The 27,977-nt window shown below is 41.9% G+C and overlaps 1 protein-coding gene across 4 annotated transcripts; it reads left to right on the top strand.

The window, feature by feature from the left end:
- Positions 1 to 12: 12 nt before the first annotated feature.
- On the top strand, positions 13 to 27,941 carry TRMT61A (tRNA methyltransferase 61A). Of its 4 annotated transcripts, none has more exons than XM_040599877.1 (5): positions 13 to 146; positions 2,800 to 3,164; positions 12,834 to 13,100; positions 22,316 to 22,434; positions 25,342 to 27,941. In XM_040599877.1, the coding sequence occupies exons 2-5, from the start codon at positions 2,834 to 2,836 to the stop codon at positions 25,357 to 25,359; spliced, it is 735 nt and encodes a 244-aa protein (XP_040455811.1). In that variant the 5' UTR covers positions 13 to 146; positions 2,800 to 2,833; the 3' UTR covers positions 25,360 to 27,941. The 4 variants fall into 4 exon arrangements, with proteins under 4 accessions (XP_040455811.1, XP_040455810.1, XP_040455809.1 ...); XM_040599876.1 differs by having other exon boundaries at positions 22,316 to 22,528; XM_040599878.1 differs by lacking the exon at positions 25,342 to 27,941 and adding an exon at positions 16,083 to 16,147 and having other exon boundaries at positions 19 to 146; positions 22,316 to 22,419.
- The last annotated feature ends 36 nt before the right edge of the window (positions 27,942 to 27,977 follow it).

The following is a 27,977-nucleotide window of genomic DNA, read 5'->3' as shown; positions in this document are numbered from 1 at the left end:
ACAAGCCGGCTCCCGGCAGGGCTGGCGGGGGCGGAGGCGGGAGCGTCAGCAGCTTGCGACCGGGGCGGAAGGAGGCGCTGGGCGGGCACCGCGTGTGAGGAGAGCCGGGCCGGGCCGGGCCTGCTGGCGGGGCTCAGCCCCGGGAGGTAACGGCTGTGGGGACGGGGGGACGCGAGGCCCTGAGGAGCGGCGGGCGCTCCGGGGCGAGGGCGCTGCCGCTGCCGCTGCCTGGGGAGCCGCCGCCCGCACCCGTCACGGGTTAATGCTGCTCTCCGGCGGGCTAATCCCTCCTCTGACCCCGCGGCGGGCTCTGTCCCCTTCCCTGCCGGGTCCGTGCTTTTCCACCCCCACGCCAGCAAATACCGAAGGAAATCATCAGCCGTGGGGCCGGCCCGGGCACCCGTTGGGTTGCCGGGTCCGCAGCGGTGGGCTCGGGCGCGGCCCGGGCGCGGCGGGAAGCGGCCCGCGGAGGGGGGGTACCCGCCACCGGGGGCGGCCCTTCTGCTGGCCAGGTAGCCGGTTCACCAGCCTCCGTGTTACCGGGGGGCTTGTGCAGGCTGTGCCTGCCGCCTCCTCCTCCTCCGCCTCGGGAGGTTTCCCCTGCTGCCGCCTCAGGCAGCCGGGCCTCTGGAGAGGGGAGAGGCAGCCTGCCAGGTCTGTGTGGAAGCCGCTCGGGAGAGGCAGAGGCGTTTCTGGGGTTTGGTGAAAGGAACACGGAATCCTTGTTGTGGTTTGAATTTGGGAGGCTGCGAGGGGGTTACCCGTGTCATTGAGCGTAGGTCGCTGCCGTCCGGGCAAGCCCATGGAAAAGCCCTGACCCCTGGCCAGCGGGCACTGCCTCGCCTTCCCCTCCCGCTCCATAGCACCCTGTGGCAGGCGCCATGCTGGGCCCGGACACCTACGTGCTGCCCAGAGGGTGAAGGAGAGACATGTAACAGCAGTGCGTGAGGCGCTGCGTTGGCAGGGAATGGGAAAATGATTGAAAATTATGGCAAATGAATGCAAATGAGTGTGGATCGCTGTGCTCCTTGCCGTAGGGAGACATGGAGAAACTAGCCAGGCTCCTCACAGACCCCAAGTTTACCCCAAGTGTATGAATATAATGTGCCAGGTGAGATCCGAGCCTGGAAGATTCGTCACTTGGGATGTCAGTGTACACAGTGGTGACAATTAGCTGTGGTAAGTGGAGAGGCTCAAAGGAAGGCAAAGAAACGAGAAGCCAGTTTGTGTAATCAAATGGAGAATAGTTTTCTCCATGTCCCTGCAGACATGCTGCAGGAATGTTGCTTTTGCACAGGAATGTAACTACAGTGTAAATACTGTGAAAGAAATGGATTACAGCTGATGTCCTTTCCCATGCTACTGTTCTGAGAGCTGAAAACTGCATTGCATTATTAGTATCCAGAATGAGAACTACTGTTGTCATTTATGAAAGATTAAAATGTGAATATAATTGGAAGGTGCAAGCTGTAAAACACAGTTAAGCATTTGTACTATCTCACAAAGTCCAGTACGTATACATTCCTGAATTCATGGGATGCCCTTCCTACTATTTCATCATATGTCCAGACAGGCCTATTCTGCTTTGGCATCTGAATACCTTATGCAATAAGCATGTCATAATCTTTGGAAGTTTTGGCCACAAGCACATCTGTTTATCAGTCTCAGTGACTGCAGTGGAAAACATAAGTCTAGCAGGTTGACAGCAAATTGAACTACAGCAAGTTTTGGTCAACAAAAACAGACTAGAATTTGAGAGCTAAAAGTTTTTAATTACAATTATGAAGTAGGACCAAGCTGTTATACATTGAATACAAAAACACCGGAATCAAATGAATATTCTGAAACTGAAAGTAAAATTGCTTTTAATTCTCTCAGGGAAGAAGTACCAGAAATCTGACTTTCAGAGCCTTCTGTGTAGGCTTTCATTTCTAACTTTGGGGTGACTGTTACTTCATTGAACAATTCCTTCCATGAACCTGCAGCTTAGGTAGTTAGCTGCCTTATCTGAAAGGCAATGCCAGATTTCATTGTAAGCTGCCCTCTAATTTCTAGATTGTCTTCTCAAAGACAACAAAATTTAATTATAATTCTCTAAACGGTTCTGAGACCATGGGGCTAAAGTAATACAACTGTTTGCATTAGCTCACAAATGGTTGTTTACATTTAGTTACAGCACAGATCACTTCCCAGACAATTACTTTGCACCTTCAATGGCAAATTAAAGGTCATGATAGTTTTTTTTCCTTGTAGTTAGTCAAATTTATACATAAATTAATGCAGATACTATCTTTATCCTATCTCTAAACCTTCATTTGGAAAACTTTCAAATAAACTTTTATAGCGGACCTAGTAATTAATATCCAGGCAAGTAACAGTTGTCATATATTGTAGATCACCAGGGATAAGCCAGTAGTTACTACATAACAACATACTCTGAGAGCTTGTGAACTGGAATTGAACAGAGTGCTGAAATTGGTACTAACTTGCAGGTTTTCAGTAGTGTTGTAGAGCAGGTTGAGTAAATTATAATGAATTTCCTAAATTTTCTTTAAAATGTATCATAAAATGGGAAAAATACTGGTTATATTCAAATCTGTGGGATCGTTCCATTGATTTTACTTGAGTGCAGGGCGGGGGTAGGTCCCTGAACTTCATGGAATTCTCTTGCTAACATCTTATTTGCATAGCGTGGTTTTGTTCTGTACTGGGGAAAATAAAGTTACTTGGTTTTGTGTTTGTAGTTTCAGCTCCATTGTGATCCTGCAAAGCTCTCTTAATGTATTTATTCTCTTCTAGGTGACAACTATCAGCCAACTGCAAGACTGTCACAATGAGTTTTGTTGAGTATGAAGATACAATAAAGGATGGTGACACAGCTATTGTGTTCCTGGGCCATGAATCCATGTTTCCTGTGAAAGTCCAGCATGGCACGGTAACTCAGACTAAGTACGGGGTCATCAGGCATTCCACGGATCTCATAGGCAAGAAGTACGGCTCTAAAGTGACCTGCAGTAAAGGGGGATGGGTGTTTATTCTTCATCCAACTCCAGAACTATGGACCATGAATCTTCCTCACAGGACGCAGATTCTGTATTCCACTGACATCTCTATAATCACCATGATGTTAGAACTGAAGCCAGGCTCCATAGTATGTGAATCAGGTAATAATTAATATGTTGAAATCCTTTATTAAAAACTAACATCAACACTTTCATGAAAAACAGGCTTATCTTTACATTTTGCGAAAACTTTTTTTTTCATTATGATACAATTTTCCCAGCCTGCACATCAAGTAATTCTATTTCATGTGCACATGTTATCAGCTGCTCTTTCTTCAACAAGTGATGTTACCTTGGTACGCTGGCCTCACGTATGGGTATACCTTTGCGTATGTGTTTGATTAACTTAACTTCTTAGAAAAAATATATACATGTTTTTCTTTCCTTTTTCTAAAACTGTTGTTAAGTACTTCAAAAATACTCTTAACTACATGATTTCAGTCAAAATTCAGGCTGTGAATTTTCAGTTTCAGAAAACATAGTTGACATAACCCAGTGAAAGAGACTGATGATAGGGTGTTGAACTAACAACGGAAGTAAGTAGATATAAATAAATAGATATAAATGTAAATAACATTGTACCATGTAAGTACATATACTTTGTCTTTCTCTTCCAAAGTGTGATCCACTTGCAGCACTGCAACTGCATGCAAAATGACTGTAGCTGTATAATACAGTGCTTGATGTGTTCATCTCAGGGCTGTGTTTTTCTAAACTTGGTTTAATTTATTACAGCTTCTATGATTTTGCTTCATTTGCAAGTAAGGAGTGAATTTTTATATTAATAAATGTTTTCCTGATTAAATACGGTTTATAATAATGCCTTCATGACTTTATTACTGCAGGCAGTATGAGGCTTGCTTGATTTGAGTGCATCTCGGTGATTTGGAAAAAACCAAACTGAAATAGTTTGTCTTTGTTTTTTCTGGCTATTTCCTTTGAGTGTTTTTGTGAAGCAGTTTCATACACTTCCCTCTCAAGCATAGATATGGCAAAGGATCGACATGGTGGGGTTGTGCTGCACTGTATTTTCTTACATTTAACATTTCCACATCCCATCCAAGCATAATTTGGGGCAGCTTTTCAGGCATAATGACCGCTTTCCAACACAACTGAAACACCACTTATCTCAGCATCCAGTTGCACCGTTCAAGGAACAGGTGGTATATGGTGCTGCTTGCTGTATGGCAGCACTTGAAACAGCCAAAGCCATATGCAGAAGTACTGCTAAAATGGTTGGGTCCTGTGAGTTTATAATTTGATCTGTAGGATGATCAGGCATTTTTAGGTTTGTCATGGGAAGTAGCTGTAGTATTCATTGGGCAGCTTTTCCCTGCTATGTTTAGGCAGGATGGGAAAAATAAACACAGCAAATTACTCAGGGTAGAGGAGATTTTAATTGCTCCATGCTCTGCCGCACTTGGAACAGGCAAATAAAGCTACACATAAAATATTTTCAGTAACATCAAAGGTACCTAGAAAGGGTGAAAATGTTCAAAAGCTCATTTGTCTAAACTGCTAAGAAATGGAAACACTTGATGAGGTAACCTGTTCAGATTCCCAAAAATGCTATGAGTCAAAAGTCCTAGCCACAAATAATCCTTTTTGCTAATGGGAAAACATTCCCAAGTTTATTTTAATGTCTATGCTGTCAAAGTATTATAACTTCAGCTTTCCAGGAAAAGTAAATGGTATTACTGCTATAGTTGTCCTTGAAAGGGTCACTGTTCACAAAGAAGGAAGGAAAGAGTATGGCATCAAATTAATCTGGTTAACCTTGAAGCAAGAAAACTTACTGCAAATTTGCTTGCAACTGACCAGAAGCGGTGATTTGAATTAAAAATTTTACAGGTATTGACAACCAGAGCCTCCAGTGTGATGATGTAACCTGCTTTGGTGCCATCCTAAATTAGACAGTATTCAGTGATCCAAAATCATTAGTTCTAGATTAACCTTGTGTGGCCTAGACAGAACCAGTCCAATGGCAATTAATAGAAACAAGACAGGAAATCTGGTCTAGTAATGACGTTTGAGTCTGCTTCCTGCTGATGCTGGTTTTAGATATATTTTGAGCATTAATTAGCATGGAGGTCTGTCTTGTTTTATTATTTGAAATTGAACTGTTACACATAGTTGCTGTATGGACTGGCAAAGAGGGCATCGTAAAGAGGCCAGGCTCTTTTCCTCTGGTCTTACTAATTAGACCATGGAGAGTGCCCTGCATTTACTCAGTGCAAGCAAGCAGAATTGTGGATTAGTCTCCACAAATGTATGAAGAAACGTTCGAAAAACTAAGATGAAATACCCTCTGTGTCATGTTATAATGCTGTGAATACAAGTATAAATGATCTTTTGTGTGTGATGATAAAAATTCAGTAGAATGGTCAGAAGGCTTAATTCTATATCGCTTGAATTATGCAGTTTAAATTGATTAGTTATGATGGGTCATAAATGATATAAACATATTAATATAGTTTTTACTATTTTTAATCGTCTTTAATAAATACATAAAGAGCAAGCTTGTCAGCAGTGCATGCATAATTAAAATGATCCAAGTATACTCTATTGAGGCTATAAGGGAACTCGACATCTGCCTGATGTTTCATGACGGAGGTGTAGGAATATGATCCTTTTACTATCTTCTGCTAATTTCTAATTTATAAAGGTAGGTTGAGATTTAAAAACTGGTAGCACTGTTACTGGAGCTGAGATCTCTTGAAAGCATTGTTCACTGGTCTGAGGAATTCCCCAGTCTGATACAGTCTTGAACAGCCTGATCTTCCTAGAATTAAAGGATACTTGAGATAGCTGCTAAAATACCTGCTGTGAGCGGCCCAGTGGCATGAAACTTGAATTCTCATCAGGTAACTTTGATCCCATTTGTGTTCATTGCATGTGCAGCCACTGTCTAGATAAAGGAATAAGCTGGATCTTTTTATTTTTGTGTTGCCACACTCTCCAAAACTATTCTTGATGTCAACTTCCCAGGCAAAGTTATTTTCAGTCCAGTGGTTACAGCTGCCTGTAGTGTAACAACTCCATTTGACAACAGGTTTTGAGGTTTTTGCATTTATTTTTACACTGCATTGGAACCAATATGAAACCTTTCAGATATTTTTTCCAAACAAAAGTGCACGGAACCCTTTTGTTTGTTTGTTTTTCTTTCCAGTTGACATGTTTCAAGGCTTTTTTACTGTCCTCTCTCCTGGTGAGACCTAAAGAAGTGTCTGTGCTAGCCCTCAGAATTACTCAGAGAATACAGTACGGCACTGTGAAACCTCATTTAATCTGATAAATCTCAGAAATATTTTGGCTTCAATCAAGCATAGTATTTAGACAAAATGTAATTTAGTCAAAAGTATTCTAACCACCGTCCCAGCCATCCTTCAGCACATTCAGCAAAATCAGACTCACATGAGCAAAAAGGTTAATTGGACTTTTTGTTCCCCTTCAGCTAAATCCCAAATTAAAAATTGCTAAACCCTGTTCATTGCGACATAGCAATGGGTTTCTGAGCCCATAGACAGGATTTCTGAAGGCTGAGAACAGTATTCTGGGTCCTCATGGTTTCTCTGTGGAGGAGTAACAAGAGCTGCCAGCCAGCCTTACACTAGAGCTTCTCAAAAAGTTATGAAATTTTCAAACTCACAGCCTGGGTATAGATTTTGTTAAGAGTACACTCATAAAAAAATAATGAGGACTTAATGATTAATGGATACTTAATAAATGATTAATAGTTTATTGTGGAGTCCCAGCAAGTCAGCTGTATGTTTATGAGTCTTCTGAAGTGCTTATAGACTTTTTGACAAATACTGCTCATGTCTTTATAGTTTTTGTGGGAGAAGTGTATGTAAACTGTTTGCAGCTCTATCTTTAGTGTAAAGCACAGACCGGAGTTTGTATTAATTTGATTTTGGAACGTGTTCATAGGAGTTAAGTCTATGTTTTGTAATTTCTCCCTTATCTACCTCTTAGCACCTGTTAAGGTTAGACTGAAAGAAGAATTAAAAAAACCAATCCTTGTATAGGACCTTTTGAAGTATACAAAAGGCCTCATCAGTACAAATGTCAGAGAGCATAGTATTCCCTTGACATACCAAAGAACTGAACCAAAACTGTGGCCACATGAGGCATCGCTCTAATGAATTCAGACTTGTGGCTGACATGCAGCTCATGAGGAATGCTGTTCATTCTCTAAAGTGTTTGTTTTCAGACTTCCTGGACTCACTTTCATCTTATCATTTCACTTAACCACCAGGCACATTTCTCTTGCAGCTCTGAACATAACAATATTATGCCTGATCTGCAGAAGATCCCTCCCTAAAAAGTTCTGACTGAACCTCTAAAGAAAAACTCAGTCTTCACATTCCCATTCCTTTTGTAGGAAGTGCCAGCCTTTAAAAATTCCCTAACCATCCTTTCCCCAGCTCTTCAATCTGGTCAGTAAGCACTGGCCCTCTTTGACCTCCAGCCTGCTGCCTAAAATGCCTATTTCAGCATGGTGTCCACAACAGATGGGCAGAAGGAAGAGCTAACTTTGTGTAAAGGGAATTTCTTAATTTGCTATTTCCTTTTTCAGCTCTCTTTCCCTCTTGTCCTCCCTCTCTCTGCCTCTGCTCTTGCTGTGTCTCACCTCTGCTACCAATGATTTGTGCCCTTGAGTATCTTCGCAGTAAGGTCTTTGGGTTAGTTTCCATCAGATGCTTAATCTCTCTTCATATATTTGCTAAAAATCATAAATGATTCTCCAGTTACATAAACTTGTCATTTACAATGAGCAGACTTCTCCTGATCAGTGTTTCTTGACAAATATTAGCTGTGGAGTTGTTAGCTCTGTCTAAAGATTAATTTTCCTTTGGTTTTGAGGCTCCTTCCGTTCTCATGGCTGACTCATGACCTGTCTTACTAATGCTAGGTCTAAGTGGTGTAGCTAGGAGACAAATACAGCAACACTGTCATTATTTTGTTGTATTTACTCATTTTGGAATATCTTAGGTAGCCAGATTTAGCAGCAGAAACTTCAGTTAAAATGTTGCTAGATATTGTAGAGACCCAGTATTAAATAACACTCTGCACACTTTTAGCTTTTCCTGTTTCTAAATAATATGAACTATGTATACACTTCAGCTTCTTCAGCTTTATTCCAAAATGCTTTTGCTTATGACAACTGTAAACATCTGTAGGTCCTAAATCACGTTTTGTAGTTCCTTTTTTAAAAAGAAGCACCCATGATGAGAAATTTTTACGGAAAACAAGCCAAGCGATAGCCTGCAGTGAGGAAGTGTAGTGGAGTACTACATACTGTAGCAGAACATGGGTGGGATTCCAGGAGGCTGGGCAAATATCCTTTGTGATAAAAAAACCAGATTAAACAGAAAACGTTATGAAAATGTAGTCTCTTAGTCAGTTACCAGTCTAGGTGCTATGCTAGATGCTGTGGTAACGCTCATGTTTCTCTTGACGGCGTTCTGATATGTGTCTATGCTGTGTTGAAATAGCACGTGTTATTTTTTAACAGCTCAGGTGTTGTCCACTGCAGCTTTGAAAAGGTGAGAGTCAATCTTAATGTGGACATTGTCTCAAGATGGCTGAGGTGCGTGGAGGCTTCTCTGTGGAAAACCTGTCACTTGAACAAGCTGAGAGTGAGAGGAACAGATGTGTTTGAGATCAGGGCAATGATCGAGGAGTTAATCTGATCAGTACTTTCTTGTTTACAAATGAAGTATCAGTAGGTGCTGAGCTAGAGTGTTTCATCTAGGTGTCCACTTGTTAGGATTGAAATCCTTCTAAAACTGCAGTGTTTTCCTTGTCTTGGGAGAGGGCAGAAACACTCCCCTGAGCTTTGATGTATCAGAGAAGAGTGGAGTGTGCTCGAGCCCAAGAAGGGAAGGATACATCCGTCTGCAGGGCCGTTAGCCACCTAACTCGTGATTTTAAGACAGGATCTTAATTCATGTCTTTGGACTGAGATCATAGAATCATAGAATCATTTGAGTTGGAAAAGACCTTTGAAATCATCAAGTCCAACTGTTAACCCAGGACTAGCAAGTTCATCACTAAACCATGTCCCTAGGCACTGCATCTACATGCTTTTTAAACACTTCCAGGGAGGGTGATTCCTTTCCTAATCTACATGTTCATCCGTAGTGCCTCCTCCTCAGATTTTGAACTCTGAGTATGGCATACTGGGGACCCTGGGGTGTCTCATTAAATGCTTGCAATGCAGAGGTCTGCTTATTGATGAAGTTGTTTAAGATCACAGAATAGTCGGTGTAAAAGAGCATCATATTTTCCAAAGGCATTAGCAATGACCTAAGTACTCACCTAATAGCAGCTGTGGTGTTAAGAATGTCTCCAGCACAGTTTGAATTATCGTTGTTTTACCTCTCTTCTGTAGAGTCCATTCATGATTAATATGCTGTAGTTACATGGACGTTGTCCTGTGGTAGAGCTAACAGTTTCTAAGGCTATTTATAGTACAAGCTGCCAGAAAGGCAAGCATCCTGGTGTAAAAATTATAAACTATGTATTTGTTCTAGAAATTGTCTTACCTTCTGCTTTCTAGGTCAGATCAGGACCATAGGTATTTCACTGCACCTATATGAGAATGAAAATCTATTTAAGTCCATCCAGTTCTTAACTTGCCTCTTCTGATACAACATACTCATTTTTGAGCATTCAGTTTTTTTGTTTGTTTCTATACATGTAATTCAGCTATGATATTTCAGGTTTGCTAGCATTCTAGTCCACATCTTCAGTAGTACCTCTTGCATTTTGCTGCTCTCCTGACTGATTCTGTATCATGCTAAGGATACCTTTCATTTCCCAAGGAAACCTGAATCTGACTAGAACTTTCCAAACTGGTTCCTAAGACTCTTTAAGTCAGTAATATTTTGCTGAATGCTGCTTTTTTCAGTAGTGATTTTGAAATAAGGACAAAGAGAAATTGAAAAGGAGTTGAGAAGGTAGTGGGAGGACTCAAATGGTGAATGTTGCAGATTTGCAGGGGAGAAGGTGAATATAAATATTCATTTCCCCTTCAACATCAGAGAAACACAGGCTTGAACCCCTGCCTTGTGTAGACAGTGCTGATTGGGCTTTAGGTGTTGACTATGGACTCATGCTGAACTGCCAGACTCTCATATTCTTGATAAATCACATCAAGCGTGCTGAACTATCAGGCACATGAGAGTTGAGGATCATCATCATTTCACAGGACTGGGCTCAGGATCTGTCATCTTTTCAAGGAGAGATTTTGCCATGGTGGGTGATTCATAACGGTTTTGTTCTTTGTTTCCTGCCGTTTTGAGAGTGTTGTCACGGTGAAGGCAGGCAGCATTTTCAGAAATACTGTCATTAATGATGTTAGGGGATAGAATTTGATATGTTAAAATATGATACATATGTATTATTCTCATGCATGCGGTAGTCTGTCAACAATAAATAATTCCTGGCAACCTTTTTTAACAAAAGCTTAGTCTGTAATACGCCTGCAAGTGGTGACTTCCAACATCCTGGTTTCAGTTCAGGGTTTGGCTTGGAATGTTTGTGGATAAAAAAAGAGTACCAGAAAAGAAGCAAAAAAAAAAATCTTAACGAGTTTTCCTAGGAAGGACACAAACAGTGTCTTCTGTGGTGTTTTTAAGAGCAGATTTAAAAGGAAAATGAATAAAAATGTAAAAGAAAATGAGCAAGGAAACTGGATACATGCACATGCTACCTCTCTGTTCTGTTTACAGCCCAGCTGTGCTAACAGGCCATCTGTTCACTTTAGATTAGCAGAGAAAGATGCAGAAAGTGTGCAGCATTACCCATTTGAGTGGTAAAATAGTTAAATTCCATCAGTTTGGAAAAGTTCTCAGTTGTGCAATCCTGCCTTTTGGCATGAAATGTAAAGGCAGAATTTCAGTCATTTTAGCATCCTGTGGCAAATAGTTCCCTGCTCTTGTCATTTAAAAAACCCCAAACCACCAAAACCCAAACTATGATATGCTATTTCTTTGCTATGCACATATATCAAGTTTTTTAAACTACCTGGCTCCTGTCCGATCATTACTTCTTTTGACCAGGGAAAAGTTTTATGTTGACATTTAGAGCCTGCAGATGCCGTGGCCAGATAGTTTTTAATGTGTGCACTTTTAAGTGTCTTTTGCCTGTTGTTTGCTTTATTTTAATACTGGCATGAATTAATGGATTTTCACTTTAAATAAATACATGTGTGTCAGTTTCTCTCATTCCTTGGACCTCTCTGAGGCTGGTGCCAGAATCTGGAGGTCCTCCCTCCTCTCTAATCTGCCCCATTAAAGCTGGGGGGAGAGTGCTAGTCTGCCTGTTGGGGTCAGAGCCCTCTCAGAGGGAAGCAGAGGAGCAGTGCTGATTCTGCAGTGCAGTTGGTTGATCCAGTGGCAAACAAGGGCGCTGAGCTCTGTTTACAGTCTGAATGGCTCCCCTTTCAGAGCTGTCGGATTAAATACAGTGCCACGACGATGTTTCTCCCTTTATGTGACTAGAGGGCAAGAACCTTGGATCCCTCAGTATGCTCTAACTTCCTGTGAGGTTACGGAAAATACTGCTGCAATTAGACAGCTGTACCAGCCCCTGTGTTCCCTAATTAATTTCCTTTCTACTAGTTTCTCAGCTTTTTCCACCACTGCTGTACTTCAGGTTCTGTCCTTTCTAAGTTTTTTCAAGATCTACGTTAGTTGAAAGAACTTGCTTCAGGCTGAAATTTAGCTTGAACAGTCATTGAAGATAGCTAGAAATAGATTTTCTATCTACAGGAGAAATGTGTTCTAAGTACAGAATTATAAATCAGTAAACACAGATAATTTGGGGTTGCTGTGGAGTTTTGAGTTTGGGGGGTTATTCTGCTAAATGCCACTTGAGTGAGTAATTTGCAATGTGAATTGCTATATGGGTGTTTTCTTCAGTGAAAACGGTGGTTATTAGTCACTCATCTATTTAATATGCCAGTGGATCATTTAAAATAAGTTCTATAAATTATCAGACTAAAACAAGGGAAAAAATGTCTCCTAATAGTCCCTGGTTGTCCATGGCAATTGTACTTACATGCAATTTCAGGTGGTGTGAGGGATCTCATTAGACTAAGTTAAGATTGTGTAGGCATGTATGTGTGTAAGTCACCTGTGAAAAGCGGGTCATTTCTTCAGTGTGACTGCAAGAAGCCAAGAGACCTTAGTTTTGGATAATTTCGGTGGGAGCTGAGGATAGCCAGCATCTCTTTAAGAGGCCTGGGCAAAACAGAGTCCATATTCTGAAGGCCATTTGTTTGCATGGATACCAACAGGCTTTTCAAGCACAGACCCTTGCCAGCATCTCTTCTTTATTTTAATGAAGTATAAGGTTTTGAAAATATGTTAAAATTTGAAAGAAAGGCACTTTGAAAGAAACCTCTCTGGTTAATTTCCCAGAATTTTTCCTGTTGCATTTACTTCCTTGTGTTCTCTTGTGGCACTTGTTTGAGCTACGGCTGACCCTTGTCATCAGTTTTCTGCTCCAGGGAGATAGGACAGGTCCTGCGTTTCCCAGATTTTTAATTAATGCTTGAGGTCCCTGAAGACTGTTTCCTAGGTCATTTAGTCCCTCTTCCCTTGTGAAGGAAGGACTGTTCTCTTTCAGTAGTTTAACCAATCATTTCTGTTCATTTGCATTTTGAGTGAGCGTTCCAAGCAGGAGGACTCATGGAGAAGAACTTTGTTCTAATGTTTAGCACTGTCAAAAGGCATTTCATGCATTCTTTGTCTTTTCTAGGTACTGGCAGTGGCTCCCTCTCCCATGCTCTCATCAGGACAGTGGCTCCCACAGGGCATCTGTACACAGTGGAGTTCCACCAACAAAGGGCTGAGAAGGCCAGGCAGGAGTTTCGAGAGCATGGGGTGGAGCATCTGGTTACCGTGACCAACCAGGATGTCTGCAAAAATGGGTTTGGTGTCACAAATATTGCAGATGCGGTGTTCCTAGATATTCCGTCTCCATGGGAAGCCATAGGACACGCAAAGTCAGCGTTAAAAGCTGAAGGTAACTGCACTTATCTTTTTCTGTTCAGGAAGTCCTGTGTATGCACACATCTCTGCCTTTGAGCCTTACGCCAGATCTGCTCCCTTCCATACGATCACTGTTCTCAAATGTCAAAGTCTCTAGGCATTTCTAAGGCTGAAAAAACTTCAAAAGAGGTCTTAAATTTACAGTGGAGATTTGAAAGGAGGACAACCTTTTCCTACAGGCCTGTGCTAGCTGCTACAATTAGCATGGGCAGTTCATAAAAACCCCTTTGAACCTTTGTCAAGTACATTTTGCTAGATCTGAGGTGTGTGGGAAGCAGTAAATGCTGAAAGCAAATTTCTTTGGCAATTCAGGAAAAGGTGTTCAGATGCACTTCACATCAATCATTGATTGGACCTATTTAACAGAGCACCCCATCAGTAATGTTAAAGAAAATGCAGTTATACTTAAATGTGCTGGCCAATTTCCGCCTTAAATCTCTGCTGTTTGAGCTCATGAGAAGTTTGCCATGGGTTGCAGTGGGAATGGAACATAAAGGTTGTTCTAGCTTACGCCACTTATTCTGGGGTTGTGACAGCAAGTGAGAACTGCTATTGAGGTATTGGATGGATTTTGTCAGTTTATTGTAAATCTTTTCCCTGGTGAAAAATAAGCTTCAGTGAATAAATTGTTCTTTTATCCTGGAATAAGTTTTCCCCTAATTAATGTTATACTAGTGTAACTATAACTAGTGTGGATCTGAACTACCTTGTGCCAGATCACTTCTGTCTATAAAAGTCACTTTTCTAATCAAAAGAGCATGGAGTGCTGAACAGTGCCTGTGCCAGGATGTGAGTTTAGTAAAACTTGCTTATGTGCCAAGGACCAGTTCTTTTCTTAAAATATGTAATCACAGGCTTAACTTTAAGTGAATTGCTAGGTCTTGATATCACAGGATTTAAGCTGGTTCTTAAAGGTCGTTGAATGCTCATTCAAATGAGCTTAAAGCTCATTACGTTGCTGAGTCAGGACTAGCCCAGCTGTTTAGGCTACCTCAACTACTACTGAAAATTTTCTAGAAGGCTTTCCGATACTAACGTTAGCACATGCTTTCTTTAAAAAGAAAATAAATAGAGACTTGTTAGTGCTCTGTACCTGCAAGGGTTACAGCTCAATTTGTAGCTGCTTTCCAGTGTGTCCTGGGAAAAAAATAATTTTCACTGCACTGTACGATGCCCTTCCCATGCTCAAATTATCTAATCTAGTGAGCACAACACTCAGCTGACTTCCCAGCTTAGAAGGCGCTGCATTGCGCAGTCCAATTTGAATTATTTAAGTGGTGCATGTTTAGAATACTAAGCAGAGCTGCATGAACAGTTCCAAGTTTTGAATTGTCTCACTCCAGCAACTGAAATCCTGGAAAAGGTATTATGGTTCCAAACTGGCCATACCATCTGGCTGTACATTTTTGCACTGTGCTACAAGGTTACATCTGGCAATATAAATAATACTTCAAAATCCCACGTTTTTGTGTTTGTGAAGTGGCATCATGCATTTTATGTACCAGTCAGAAGGCGAAGTTGCTGATCCTTGCTGCAGTTTTTGCTGCAAACAGCTACCAGTGTCTAAGATCTGACAGTGGTTGAAAGCTCATCTTTTGTGTTTCATAGTATCTGACTTGAGCCGGGGGCATTTTTTATATTTTGCTGTTTTGCATATAAACAAAAGCTGGTTTTCTTTTTCATATAAAATCTAATTGATTGCATTAGTAATGGGTACAAGCTTACACATTTCTCTTTTATTCCAAATCACATGGGTAGTTTTGTTATGGTTTTTTTTTACTGCTGTAAAATCTAAAATATGATAGAAGGATATCTGTAACTGCTTCCCTTTCCCTACCACAGGCAGATAACTTTATAGTGCTCCTTTGTTTTGTTTTCAGATAGTTAAAGCTCTTCCGCAGTAAGAACAGTCTGTGCACATACTGCAATTGTTCAGCACCGTTGCAAGGGTTAGTATAGTGATAGAGCATTACTAGAGAAAATGAGCCATTCCACTCCTTTCCCTCCACACCCTCCCTCTCACATCTGGATGGGGTCACATTTGAACCATTCACACTTGGGTTTTATTGTGATGTGCCATGCAAATATTGCAGCTGTACTGCCAGATAGTGGTAATTTAGTCCCTAAAGTCTTAAGGCACTTTGAAATCAGAGCTAAGTGAATTCAATATATAGCATCATCTAGCCTCCTCTTTAAAAGCACAGAATTCGTTATAGATCGTTCATCTGAAACAGTATGTAAGAGAGAGTTCTTAACCTTAACAAAACCTTATCAAATCAGTGTTTTCTCTCTTACTTAAGCTCAAAGTCCTGAATAGTTGCAGCTCCTAGTAGGCTGAGTGTTAATGATCCTCTTTACAGAGTACATCTATCACTCATGTTATGCCTTGCAGTATGCTGTAAATACACCACTTAACAGTAGCCTGGCCTCCCATTTAAAGCACTGCCAATCTCTGAAGAGCTAAAAGAATGAAATGGCACAGTAGGTTTGTGACTAGAAGGTTCCTGTTCTCTGGGGATGTGCTCGGCCAATGCTCAGCCTTGCATCTCAGCTGCACCCTTCTGCACTGATTTCACCAGTCACACTTTCAGAAGAAATGCTGCTCATAATATCTCTCAGGCACTGCTGCACTGCAGAACTTGCTTTCCTTTCCAGACCTGTACTGGTCTTTTGCAGCATCTGCTGATTAATGCTTTTCTATAGTCATAACTGCTGTTTGCAATATCTGACCTTGATGTTTTTGCAAAGTTGCTGTTAGTCCCTTCAGGCTAAAGTTTCAAAAATTAAAAAAAGGAAAAAAACCTATGAGGTAACAAAAATATCCTCAATAGTCTACAGTTCTTAAATGCCCTGAAACTTTTGACTCACAGTCATTTCACAGCTGAATACTGTAGTACTTTGAATATAATTCTGCACCCACCTACTCTACTCTCATAAATATTGTCTTTTTTTTCAGGGCTGTGGAAGATGAGGCAGAAACCCATTTGTACAATAATTTTCATACAGATTTTAAGTTTTCAGGTAGGGAGATGGAAAAATACAGCCATGTATTAAGTTGGATTGGCCTCTTGCGTTATAAATTGGTCCTTGGTGGTATTTAAATTAACAGTCTGAGTCACAAAATTATTAAAACCAGCCCTCTTATTTCCTTTCTTTCTTTTAAAGATTTTTCTCTTGAACTCGGACTTGCCACTCTCTTGAGCTTCATAAAAACCCTAAATTATGAGTTTTTGAGATTGTGATCCTTGAGATATCACCTGAATCAGATAACATGGTGCTGTCAGGTCTCCCCACAAAACTCTGTAGGGGAAGTTCCCTCTGAAGATCTCCCTGTTTGGGCCTCTGCATTTCCTGCCTTCACAGAAGCCCTACAGCAGTACTCTGCTCTCTGTAGTAGTAGTTGGTTTTCATTTTCAAAGTCTTATACTTGTTTCGTTTGTACATAGTGGACTTAAAATGAGTCTTGTTTTGCTTCCCACCCCTACCCCCCTTAGCATAGTCATTGATTGTTGTCCTAACCTGTCAGGCTTGGTTATTACAGATGCTGTGTAAGAGAGTAAATAATATCTCATCCTCCTAGTAGCCTGTGGTGCAGGTAAGGCATTGCCTGGTTTAGCTATGTTGAGTTTTCATTTGGGCTCCTCCCCTGAGCTTTAAGGGAATACCACATCCATGTAGAAAGTCTCACTGGCTATTTTTCCTGAGCCCCAGAGGTTATTCATGGTCCCATTTCTAAACCACCCAGGTGTGGCTTTGAGGAGCAGCTGAAATCCCTGGCCACAAGTCTCACGCCTGTGGTATCTGGGTAGACAGCACCCCAGGCTGAATCACACTGAGAAGAGGGCAGTGACTTCAAGGCTGATGTTGTTTGGGCTCAGGCTACCTCAAGAACGCTCAGGGAATGTGTTAGGGCAGGAAGTGGAGCCTGACAGTCTAGTGTGCTGCCATCCTCCACCCATGCAAGTGGTACTCAAAAGTTGGTATCAACGCTTCTCATGTCCCCAGGAGATTGTTTTGGAATAAATGGATGAAGCAATAAGTGCTTGCTAAAATGTCGGCACCAGCCTTTGCTTGCTAGTGTGTACCTGCTTTGATTTGAAGGAGAATTAACTCAAGGTGAGGTTGAAGATCCAGAAACTAATTTTAAGTTGAAGCATATCCTCTCGACATTGAGGAGCCATCTGGTCTAGTGCAAAGCTGCCCTGCTAGGATGTAGGACTGGGTGCTAACCCACAAAGCAGCTTCATCTGGTTCCCAAGCACTGGCTGCTTGCTGAGCCAGCCCCAGTTGTTGTAACTCATTGGAGGGCATTAACGTAGCTCCAGTCTGTCAGGCGTTGGTAGGTCAGGTGCACATGATGGGCCTGACCTGAAGTAAAAGTGATTTTCTCATGTCTCAAGAGTCAAGCAGAAGGATTCCTGCATCATAATCCATGCTGTGGAATGCTGGCAAAAGCTATTGGCCTTTACACAGCTTGTAGGAAGTAGTTTGGGATGAAGGGAACCTTAAAGGAAGTCATTAGATATACTTCCCCAATTTGGAGCCAACCAATTTTTTAATTTCCTTGTTGCATGCTTTTGCCAGCCCATAATAGTGAGCAGGAATAAATTCCTTTTGCAGGATGCTCCTACAAATATAGAGGTTAAGGTCACATTTGCAGAAAATCACATCGAGCTCCTATTAATGAGTTGGCAAGTCTTTTGGAGAAAATTTTCATTTCTGAATCAAGAAACATCCTTTCATTTCTTCCAACAGCCAAATCCTCTAATTTCACTTGTCAGGGAAGCTACATCAAATCGCCCACGAGCACGCTCACTTAAAGGACGTTCTGTCCCCTTTTACAGAGGCAATATTTTTAGTGTCCTACTAGCACAGAGTAAATGCCACAGTGATGCTGCTCAGTGACTCTCCTGCCTCACCCCTACATAATGATGCCTGTGTGATTTTTTTTCTTCCATGAGATCTTTGTAATATAATCTTCCAATTATGACACTGCACTGAAGTCCCAAAGACCAGAGCAGTCTTTTTTACCAGGGATAAAAATGCTGTGTTGTATTCTTTACATCAAAGAGTAATTTCTAAAATTACAGGCCTTTTTCCCTGGAACTTAATGGTGCTGCACTACATATGTTCTTTTTGCATCTTCTGAATAATACTGAGATGATGAAAAAACTTGCCAGAGCACTTGTGACATATACTATAACCTACAGAAGTGAGAGCACATAACTTGGACGTGTTTTCTATATTGGAAGCGTGCACTGAAGTTCTTGTCAATCGGGTAGCACTGCCACATCTTCCATACTTGAAACTTGATGCAGTTGTTAGCTAAATAGAACTGGTAGAGGTGTTAGTCCTTGCTCAGACAAACCAGAAACAAAATTATTTGTTGGAGTTGCACAGGAACCTCCTGCGAACTGCTCTTGAAGGAGTAGCAAGTTTCAAGGCACTGACCTCTTGTAAAGATGCAAGGTTGTGTCCCTTGATTACAAATTAGATACTGTCTGGTAAAATGTACAGTGCTATGTGGATGCAAATCTTCTTTATTTCCCCTTCCCTTAAGCTCTCTTCTCTAATCATTCCAGTCTGAATTGTACTTAAGTTTTCATATCCTCTCGACCCTGTTGCTGGTTACAATGACTGCCAGGACGGTGTGGGCTTGTTCCAGCCTACGGGTTTGGGAGATTTAACCTCTCCGTTAAATGTTTCAAACTAACTCACTCCGTGTAAAACTGAAGATAGAAAAAAATTTCAAGTCTTTCATACAGTCTCATTATTCTCTTCTCCTCAACTGAAGCACTTGTCAGATGCATTATACATGAATAAACACATTTTTAGACAGCTCTTCAGATCAAAAAGCTCACACAGCTTCCTAATGTGAACAGGATTAATCTCAGTTAATTACTATATCAATTTATGATGACACACAGATCTCATTAACCAAATTTAGGAACGGTAGTTTTCCTAAAAGGAGGGCTCTGCAAGATAACAAACTCAGTTTGTACTAAAAAGCTTCCGTTCGGTTGTTTTCACTGCTCTCTAGTCTAGTCCTCCCCTTTGTGATCCACAGACAGAGCAGTGTGCCCCTGTGAGTGGAGAGGGAGGGAGTACATGTCTTTTCTTCATTCACTAAGGAATCCTTGGCATGGCCAAAACAAAGCAATGCATATTCAAGTCCTCTAAGCCCTAAATGCCTCTTGATGTGTAAAGGACAAGAGGGCTCTTAGAGAATCTGAGAATTGTGAATGCTGAAATCTAGATTTATATCTGTTTGGTGACTGTGACAGAAGGGGTGTTGCCTAGCTGGTAATCTGACAGGGGTACAGAGGGCAGCCCACAGTGCAGAGAATTCAGAAGCATCTGGTCTGTTGAAGATGATGGCATCTCTGCTCCTAGAACAGATGAGCATGTCCTTTTTAGTGCTGATTTTCTACTGCTCAGTCCGCTTTTTTTTGCTGGTCTAAACACACCATGGCAATTGAATTTTCCTAAATCTTTCTATTTTAGACAGCCTCTCACAGTCTGGAACAGCAGGTTTTTTTGCCTTCCAACCTTCTGCTAATTGTAGCTTTCCAATCTTCTCTTAATATCTGCTTAATCAAACAAGTCCACAGCCTGCAAGTCAGATCTGGCCTGCCTGATGGCGTGTACAGGACAAAGCAGAGGAGACACCTCTCCCACTTGTTAATATCCATAAAGACAGATGCTCAGTGGTTCTGCTTCTAAGCTATCTGTAGGTATATTTGTGTGGGAGGGATGTATAATAATAACCAGAACAGTAGGTATGAAAGGGAAAAAGTAAAATTGGCAGGACTACTAAACCCCACTGGCTGCTCTTAGTTATATGAAATACCAGCTGTTATGCTGTTTTCTCACTCTTCATACCAGAGAAGTCTTCCAGCAGTGCATTAAATAAAGTAACATTTTTTTGCGCTTCCCTTCTGGATATTAGCTATTGCAAGCAAGAGCTTTCTTCTCTACCAAGTGGCTTGAAAGCCTATTTTCTGTAACCCTGCTTCCCAAGCAGTCTGCTTTGCAAGGAGGCAGTCTGATAAATCATAACCAAGCTTGGTGTCAACATGCTGTGCTCAGCTGACCATCCCGAGGCAAAATGAAGGGTGCTCTGCCTTTAACTGAAGGCTTGACAAGAGCTGTGGGTGGCTCTGCAGCTTGTATGGCAACAGCTGTGTGCAGGCTTCTTAGTTTTTACTGTAAATCTGCAGCATGTGAATTCAAAAGCCTAAGCATATCTTGAAACCCTCATACTCAGAATAAATAAGAACAGGCTTACTGTAAATGTAAATATATTTCCCTTTTTTATTGCAATATAAAACACCAAAACCAAAAAGCCTGAATGAAATAGTAAGTCTCTGGTCTCTCTGGAAATTCTTGCTTTGCAGACAAAGAGTTATTGTGAACTGACATTTAGCTAAGTTAGACATTTGTTCAGTTCCCTACACAATAAGAATATAACATTTTTCTTTGTAACATATGTGCATCATAGTAGCTTTCTAATTATGTAACAGACATTTCTTGCTGAACTTTTCTCTTTTATATCTGCAAACGTGGTAGAAATGTATATTGCTTTGGCCAGAAAAGATTAACTGCCTGATCCAGAATCATTTTGGTAGCTCTGGCTATCCTGATGAACATATAAATCTAATTTCACGGGAGCTAGCGGACTAGGTGTGCAATTAAATCAGCATCAACAGGTTAATAATGACACATACCAGCATTAATTTTGCAGATGATTATTAGATTAGTTTTTTAATTGTCACTCTGGGGAATTAGTTGTCCAGGGTACTTCGTTCTGAAGATGCATGATAAGAACCCCTGGCTGTGGAGACTTTATTTCAGGACTAAAATTAAATCCTACTTAGTGTATGCTGTAATGGTCTTGGAAAGTGTTCTTCCCCAGTCGGTACCCGGCACACCATGGCTGCACAGTAACTAGAGTGCTTCAGTGATGCTTTCAGACCTGATGCTTTCTTTTTATAGAGATGTGACTTTAGAAACGAAAAAGGAAAAAAAAAGGGGAGTTTGAGATAAAGCAGGCTTCATGTAGTCCCAGTATAGCCTCTATTTTTAGCAGGATGCTTTGCTCTCACTTGCACGGGTTCTTTAACTACTTAGACAACTGGTGTTGGAAGGCTTGACTGGATGAGCCTGGGGGAGGGCTGGGAAGGAATGCAAATCAGGTCAGCAAGCATTTTCATCTAATTGTAGTAAGTAAAACAATAGCTGAAGCTGCATTGCCCAGTGTTCCTTCCCCCAGCACAAAAGCTTTTCAGGAAGGGCAGTTGCCTTGTGTGACACTATGTCCTGGGTGAAAGCACATGCCCTGGCTTTATGGCAGACAGTGTCCTTATAATTCTTTGATCTGATTTGGCTGTGGCTTTTCAGAGTAAATCTGAATCGTTCTATTCTCAGCTGTTAAGGTGACATTGTAGGACTCAGAAAGTTGTAGGGGGCCTATTAATACTCTGTATTTAGAATTAAAAATCTGAACTGCACAGACAAGGAGACAAGTGTTAGTTTATCACTTAAAAGTCCTGTCCTAGAATAGTTTTGAAGCATTGGCTGTAAACTGCCCCATGTGATATCCAGTAAACTTTAATGCTCAGGAGACATGCCAGTCAGCTTAACTAAAAGGGTAGAAGCCTTAACAGCACTCCATCTATGGCCTGGAGAGATTACTTTATTCTGTACACGCATACCATCATTCCCAAGTAAACACAGCCGCTTTTGTCAGAGGGTGTGTGCGTGCGCGCTTATATTCTAATGAAGGCAACTCTGTACAGTGTGTGGAGAATGACTTCTGGCTTTGTGTAGGTGCCAACTTCAGTTTGGTGTCTCAGTCCAGAATAGTAGATAGTGATTCCAAAAGAGTCACTGCTCTAAAGGGATCAACTTTAATGGTTTTTTTTTCGTGAAAAAGTGTGGTGGGCAATGCTGGATTTGGAAAATCAATGAATTTGCTGATGCAGTTTTTAAAGGGTCTGAAGCATCTTGTAGGGTTGTCCATGTGTGATTTTGTGCTGACACTTTAAACCTGCATAGTTGCCTCATGGAGATTTTCTTGAATGGTTTCACTTTGTATGATAGAAATTCTATGGGCATCTGGGATAATTTGATTGAAAGTGCTTTGTTTTGGTTTTTGCCCTCTTTTCCACTGCTTCTCTTGTTTTGCAGGCGGCCGCATTTGCTCTTTCTCCCCCTGCATCGAACAAGTCCAAAGAACCTGCCTAGCGATGGAAGAATGTGGTTTTACAGAGATTAACACCTTGGAAATTCTGCTCCGAGTGTACAATGTAAGGACAATTAGCTTGCAAATCCCTGACCTTGGAAAAGCAGCTGAGGATAATTCTAGCACTGACTTTGACAGCAGCAACACATCAAACCAAGGTAGCCCGTGCACTAATCTGCAGCCAGGAACTGTGCAGTTCAAAAGTGGCGTACCACTCAGGGAGATGGTTGGTCACACTGGGTACCTGACCTTTGCCACCAAGAGCCTGTTTTAGTACACGTTGAGTTGGTGTTTGGAGTGTTCTGTGGGTTTGTGTATGTATTCTGTTTTCGTGGTTCTTTTTTGTAGGGCATCCAAATTTTTACTTGTCAGGGAATTCCATATATAGTCAGATTTGGTTGGAATATGCTTTGTTTAAATAGCACACAAGCATTAACCAGAGCAGCATCAAGGGAATGTTGAAGCTTTGGAATGGTGCTTCACTTGCTGTCAGAAAGAAGATAAATGAATAGTGAATGACCATTCATTGGAATGTGCAGAATAAAGATCTCTCCCAGTAAGAAAGCAAAACAAACAGCACACAAATTGCAAATAAGTTGGGGTTTTTCCTCCTCTTTTCTGAATTACTTTCCGAGGTCTCTGTTTTTATTTTTTCCTAGCACCACTAGACACCTTTTTTTCCTACTTTTCTAGTGACTGTGTTGCTCTTAGGAATGTGAAAGTGCCTAATTGCTTCATTTTCGATACGAAAGTTGCAAGGTTATAGGGTTGCCAGCATGACTGATCACAGAATTAGTGTTTCCTTGGAATAGTGTTCAGCTACCCAGAGGTTTATTGGCAGCCCTCAGGAACGCAACCTCTTACTCCATTCCAGGCTGGCGTCTGCAAATCATTTTGATTACACAGAGGTCAAAAAAGTGTGCTAATTGTTGAATTTGGTTTCAATTGGTGTATTGCGCTCATCAATTTATAGTAGAAATTTGGACCTGAATTCATGCTGTAGTCTTCTAGTAGATCATCCACTTTCATAGTTGATGAATCCACTGTGAAAATTCACTGAACAGCTGGTTAATATTATCTGAACACCTCTTTGTAAGTGGTGTGGCTGATGTCCCATTTGTTTGGTGTTTTATGTGTGATGGTCTATTATTTGCCTGCAGCTGAATGACAGAAAGATTGCTTTTGGCAGGATTTCTGTCTCCAAATTACATCAATAATGCAAACTTAGTAAAATCTTCAACCAGCCTTCCTAATGAAGTTTTCAGCATATTTACTCTTTGGTCTTCTATACAGAGCTGATAGGTGCGATGAACTATTTGAATGCTGGATTAAATTTTGTATTTATAGATTGAAATACTTACGCAAATTCATGCAGTTCCTTTTTTTTTCTGTTTTTAAATAGTAAATTCACAGATATTTTCATTCCAGCCACTAGTACTGTCTCTTGAAGTGTTTAGCTGTGCCTTGTATTCGGTACCTGGATATATTGATTGCCATGTAAGAAAAACAGCCATTCATAAACTGCTGTCTGAACATTTGAACCTGATATCCCTCCCCCATTCTTGACAAAAATAAACAAAGCTAAGCTTTTAACGTGTTATAGCAGAACGCTAATCCGTAATGGTTTAAAGAAAGCTCAACCGATCACGGCAGCAAAGATAAACTGTTGAGCAGATTAAAGGCAGAAAGCAGTTCTGTTGAACTAAATCAGTTATGTAAGTTGGCCTACAACTGTAGGATTTCTCCAGAAATTATGCGAAAGTTCTTTCTGCTGCTGCTGCTGTCCTCCAGAAAGGCGTGCAGTAAACTGCTAACACAGTGGATATGGTTTGGTAGCTGTGTTGTAATGACATGCTTGCATGTGTATTCATACGCATATTTGTGTGTGCATAAAGCACCCCTGTAGAAGTACAGCTGAGGTGCTACCATAAGCCAAAAGAAAGGATGGGGAAACACAATGTTAATGCTACAAGGTTGCTCTTGACTTCCTTCAAGGTGATTCTCGTTCACCAACAAGTAGGATCCCCAAGTTTCCCCAGGGTAATTCCAGCCCTAGACTTGAATGTTTTTTCCTGACAGACCTTATTTTAAAATAGTGTAACATTTAAACAGGATTAAAGAGGAACAAAGTCACATTTCTGTCCTACAAATAGACGTGGAATGGAAATACCGATGTGCCTTCATGGAGTTTGAAACAAGGCTGATGCCTTTTTGCCTACAAAGCCCAATTCAAAACCCTTTGAAATAAACCATTGACTTTGCATGGTCCCATATTGATTTGATCCCTGCTGAGGAAGGGCAAGCATTGCATAAGAGGAGAAGGATTTCATTTCTGTCTTTGCAATATTAAAAAGGCTTCTGTGTTTTTGTTGCCAATCACAGCCACGGCCAGCAGCACCACACCGCTTCCTGCTGTTGCTTTGTTGTCAGGGTCACAGGGAGGATCCCACACCGTCCAGCATGGACAGTACTGTGCTGCCAAACCCCCCACAGTTTAATTTTGCTTACAGTCACCAGATTACGTTCTGGCTGTATTCCCTGACAAAAGTAGTAAATCAGAAACATGGGTCTTTACCACCACACTGGGGGAATCTGCCTGGGCCATGCTTTCAGAGTCTCATTTCTCTCTTTAATACGTTTTAGTCTTCAGTCTGGAATGAAACATCTCTTCTTCCTGCCTTGACACAGTCCAGTTACACATTGGCAGGCTGCACCTTTTATTGCCGCTGTGCACTTGGATCCCTCAGTTGTTGTGGACAAGCACCAGCACACTGTTTACCTGTGCTTTAATTAAAGCATTACAGATCTGTATCTCACTGTGGTTGTTTCCTGCTTACCTGTTAGCACAACACTGTTTTCCTCTGAAGAAGATGTGATCATAAATCTTGCCTGAGAGCCTTAAAGGGATAAAGTAGCAAAAATGCTGGGAACTCACTCTTCAGCTTAATTTCCTGCTCTATCTTCTCCTTAGGTACTTTGGGATACGTGATGGTGAGGGGATGGTTCTTCCTGAGAAGCGTTCCAGAGAAGAGGGTTCTGGTTCATGCTCACTCCCTCGAGAGTACATCTGTGCTCCATTAGTCCTGGTGAACTGGATGATTGCGGAAGTCATGGTGACCTAGAAAGGAAGGGGGTCCAGAGATGCAGCGAGCCTAGATCTACTTGTAAATAATAGTGCTTGTCCCAGCAAAGTCTGCATCATTTATGTGGATGAGTGCATTGGGCGGCCCACATGTTCATGCCTTACCGGGTTCCTTCTGGACAGAGGCCGGAGAAAACTGTGCCCTCCTGGGCTGCAGTTTACTGGTGTTCAGTGCTCCCAGCTCACCTCTGATGCTGGTGGGAGCAGTGCAGGCTCAGAATAGGAAAGCTGGGAAAAGTCTGGGCTCTCGGAGGCTGTTGCCAGGCTCCCTCTCAGCTTCTGCTTGCACAAATATGACAGAGGTACAATAAGAGTAAAGTGGGAGAGTCAGCATTGCATAACCATGATGTTACACCAAAGGTACGTGCAGCTGTGACTGGTCAAAGGAAAGAAGGGGGTTACTCTAGTACCAAAAAGTTCTGTCTGTGTCACCATGAGGGAAAGCGTTTACATGCTGCTGGCCTCTTGAGTGCTCGTGAGGAACTATGTTGTTCAGATGCCAAAAGAGGGGAGCCAGATTGTGTTGTTTCCTTTCTCCCTACGTGACAGCTTCTGAACTGGAATGAATCTGCATCGGTATCAACGCAGGGAACAAATAAACCTTGAAATAAATAGTCAAAAGCAATCCTCCTCACTGGTATCCAGCCTTCTACCTGCATATCTCACCCAGGAGTGCTGTGTCCTTTCGTGGGCTGTTCAGGACACGCTGTTCTCTTCTGCCACAGGGCAACAGCTTTGAACTCTGAGGTTAGCTGGCTGATATGCTGATAGAAATAAATGCAAAAGCCAGCTGGGAACATTGGCCTGTGGGGCATCTCACTATACCGGCATGTTTCCACCTGGCTGCTAAGGTAGATTGCCTGCAACAGGGTTTCCCTTACCATGGAGTGGTCCCTTCCCATCCATCATCTTCCTCCTTCTGCCCTCAAATCCAAAGCTAACAGCTGTGCTGCTAGCAGGCACCAGCTCTTCCTGGCCCTCCGAGGCAACTCACATTGCACAGTCAGGTTTTTGGCAGAGGCGAGCATTTTCCTCTTCTCTTTTCTGGACCACAAGGCAGGAGTAAAGGCTATTTTTTGCCACCCATTCAGGACACGCAGCCACAGAGGCCCTGCAGGTACGGCTGCTGCAAGGTGCTGTGGTGAGAAGCCGCCTGACTGCCCTTGACCCTGGGCACCCTGCGAGAGCCTGGTGCTGCCGCGGCAGCAGCACAGCATCATTCAAGCTGCTGAAGACCTCAACCTGAAGCTGTTTTGGTGGGGTCAGGGTGGGTTGATGCTGCGTATCTTATTTCTTTGTAGTTCTTAAGAGGATGATTTTCATGAATGGTTCCAGTGGAGCTGTGGAGGAACTCTCCCCAGGGGTCTGGATAGCTGCAGGAAATGTCAGAGACCAGGACTGAGTGAATTCAGAGCTGCTGCTCCCAGAGGTGCTGGCTGAGCAGTCAAAGCTATGTAAGTAGAGGAAGAAGCTTTTTCCATCTTTTTTTGACGGTGCTGATACTGATTCAGCACGAAGCCTGTGTGCATGACTAGGTCTAGTCAGCTGGGAGAAACTGCTGCTTTAGCAACCTCCCTTTGTATTAGGCACCATGCAGGAAGGGAAAGACTGCAGTGGGATTTTCCTCTCTCATGTTCTTCTGGGGGGCTGTAGTCCCCCCTCCTTCCCTGAGTCAAAAGTACATTAGCAGTAGTTACCCCTAACACAGGTGTCTGCGACTTGGCGTGGCTGGTCCCTGGGCACGTGGAGTGATAGTTTGTGATGCCAAAATATTCCGAGCCGGAACTTATTTTATTCCACTTGAGGGGGGTGAGGGAGATGATGAGATTGTAGGCTTTGTGGTACTTTTTACATTGGTCCCCCATGCCCTTAGAAATTGTCCATAAAGCTGTATTTCAGAATAATTTAAAAAAATCAAAACCCACCTATTTGTAGGAATCAGCTGGATTTGAGAACCTAACTGCTTGGAGGAAGAAGTGGAAGAAGCAGCAGCAAGGTAGAGAATGATTTCTGGGAGAAGACTCCTCTTTTTCTGGCCTTTTGCAATGAAGAGGCAATTCCCCAGAAGGTTCCAGCTGCTCCCCTTGAAAGCCGTGGATCAGAAATGCCCCTTAGTGAGGATGCTGGTTCAGTCAGGCTATTTTAACAGGGCATGTATGCTGGGATCTACAGCTGATGGAGTGGAAAGGAGGGAAAAAGAGGAAAAAGTTATTTTAGAGTGCAGTCAGCTCAACCTGTTGGTTATTTCATGCTGTTATTACAAGAGTCGCGGTATGGTCTAAATTACCCTAACAAAATATACAATGTACTTACATATGATACAGAAAAGAATTACCCACTTCAATACATTGTTGGGCAAAGGCATGGGACAAGAGATTTGATTGCCTGTGTTGAGAAATCAGGTTTAAATAAGAAACCAGCTGCAGTTTCTGCATGTTCTCTTGCTGTGTTTTTGTGTCCTCTTC

The sequence above is a fragment of the Falco naumanni genome, chromosome 7 (assembly GCF_017639655.2).
Source record: "Falco naumanni isolate bFalNau1 chromosome 7, bFalNau1.pat, whole genome shotgun sequence".
Lineage (NCBI taxonomy): Eukaryota > Metazoa > Chordata > Aves > Falconiformes > Falconidae > Falco > Falco naumanni.
The sequence above is the reverse complement of the archived record's forward strand: the minus strand, read 5'-3'. Positions and strand labels throughout refer to the sequence as shown.

Excerpts from the sequence above, each read along its gene's own strand:
- TRMT61A (XM_040599875.1), top strand. The coding sequence starts at position 2,834 with ATGAGTTTTGTTGAGTATGAAGATACAATAAAGGATGGTGACACAGCT. Across the intron at positions 3,165-12,833 it reads CTCCATAGTATGTGAATCAG|GTACTGGCAGTGGCTCCCTC; the intron begins GTAATAATTAAT and ends TGTCTTTTCTAG. Across the intron at positions 13,101-22,315 it reads GTCAGCGTTAAAAGCTGAAG|GCGGCCGCATTTGCTCTTTC; the intron begins GTAACTGCACTT and ends CTTGTTTTGCAG.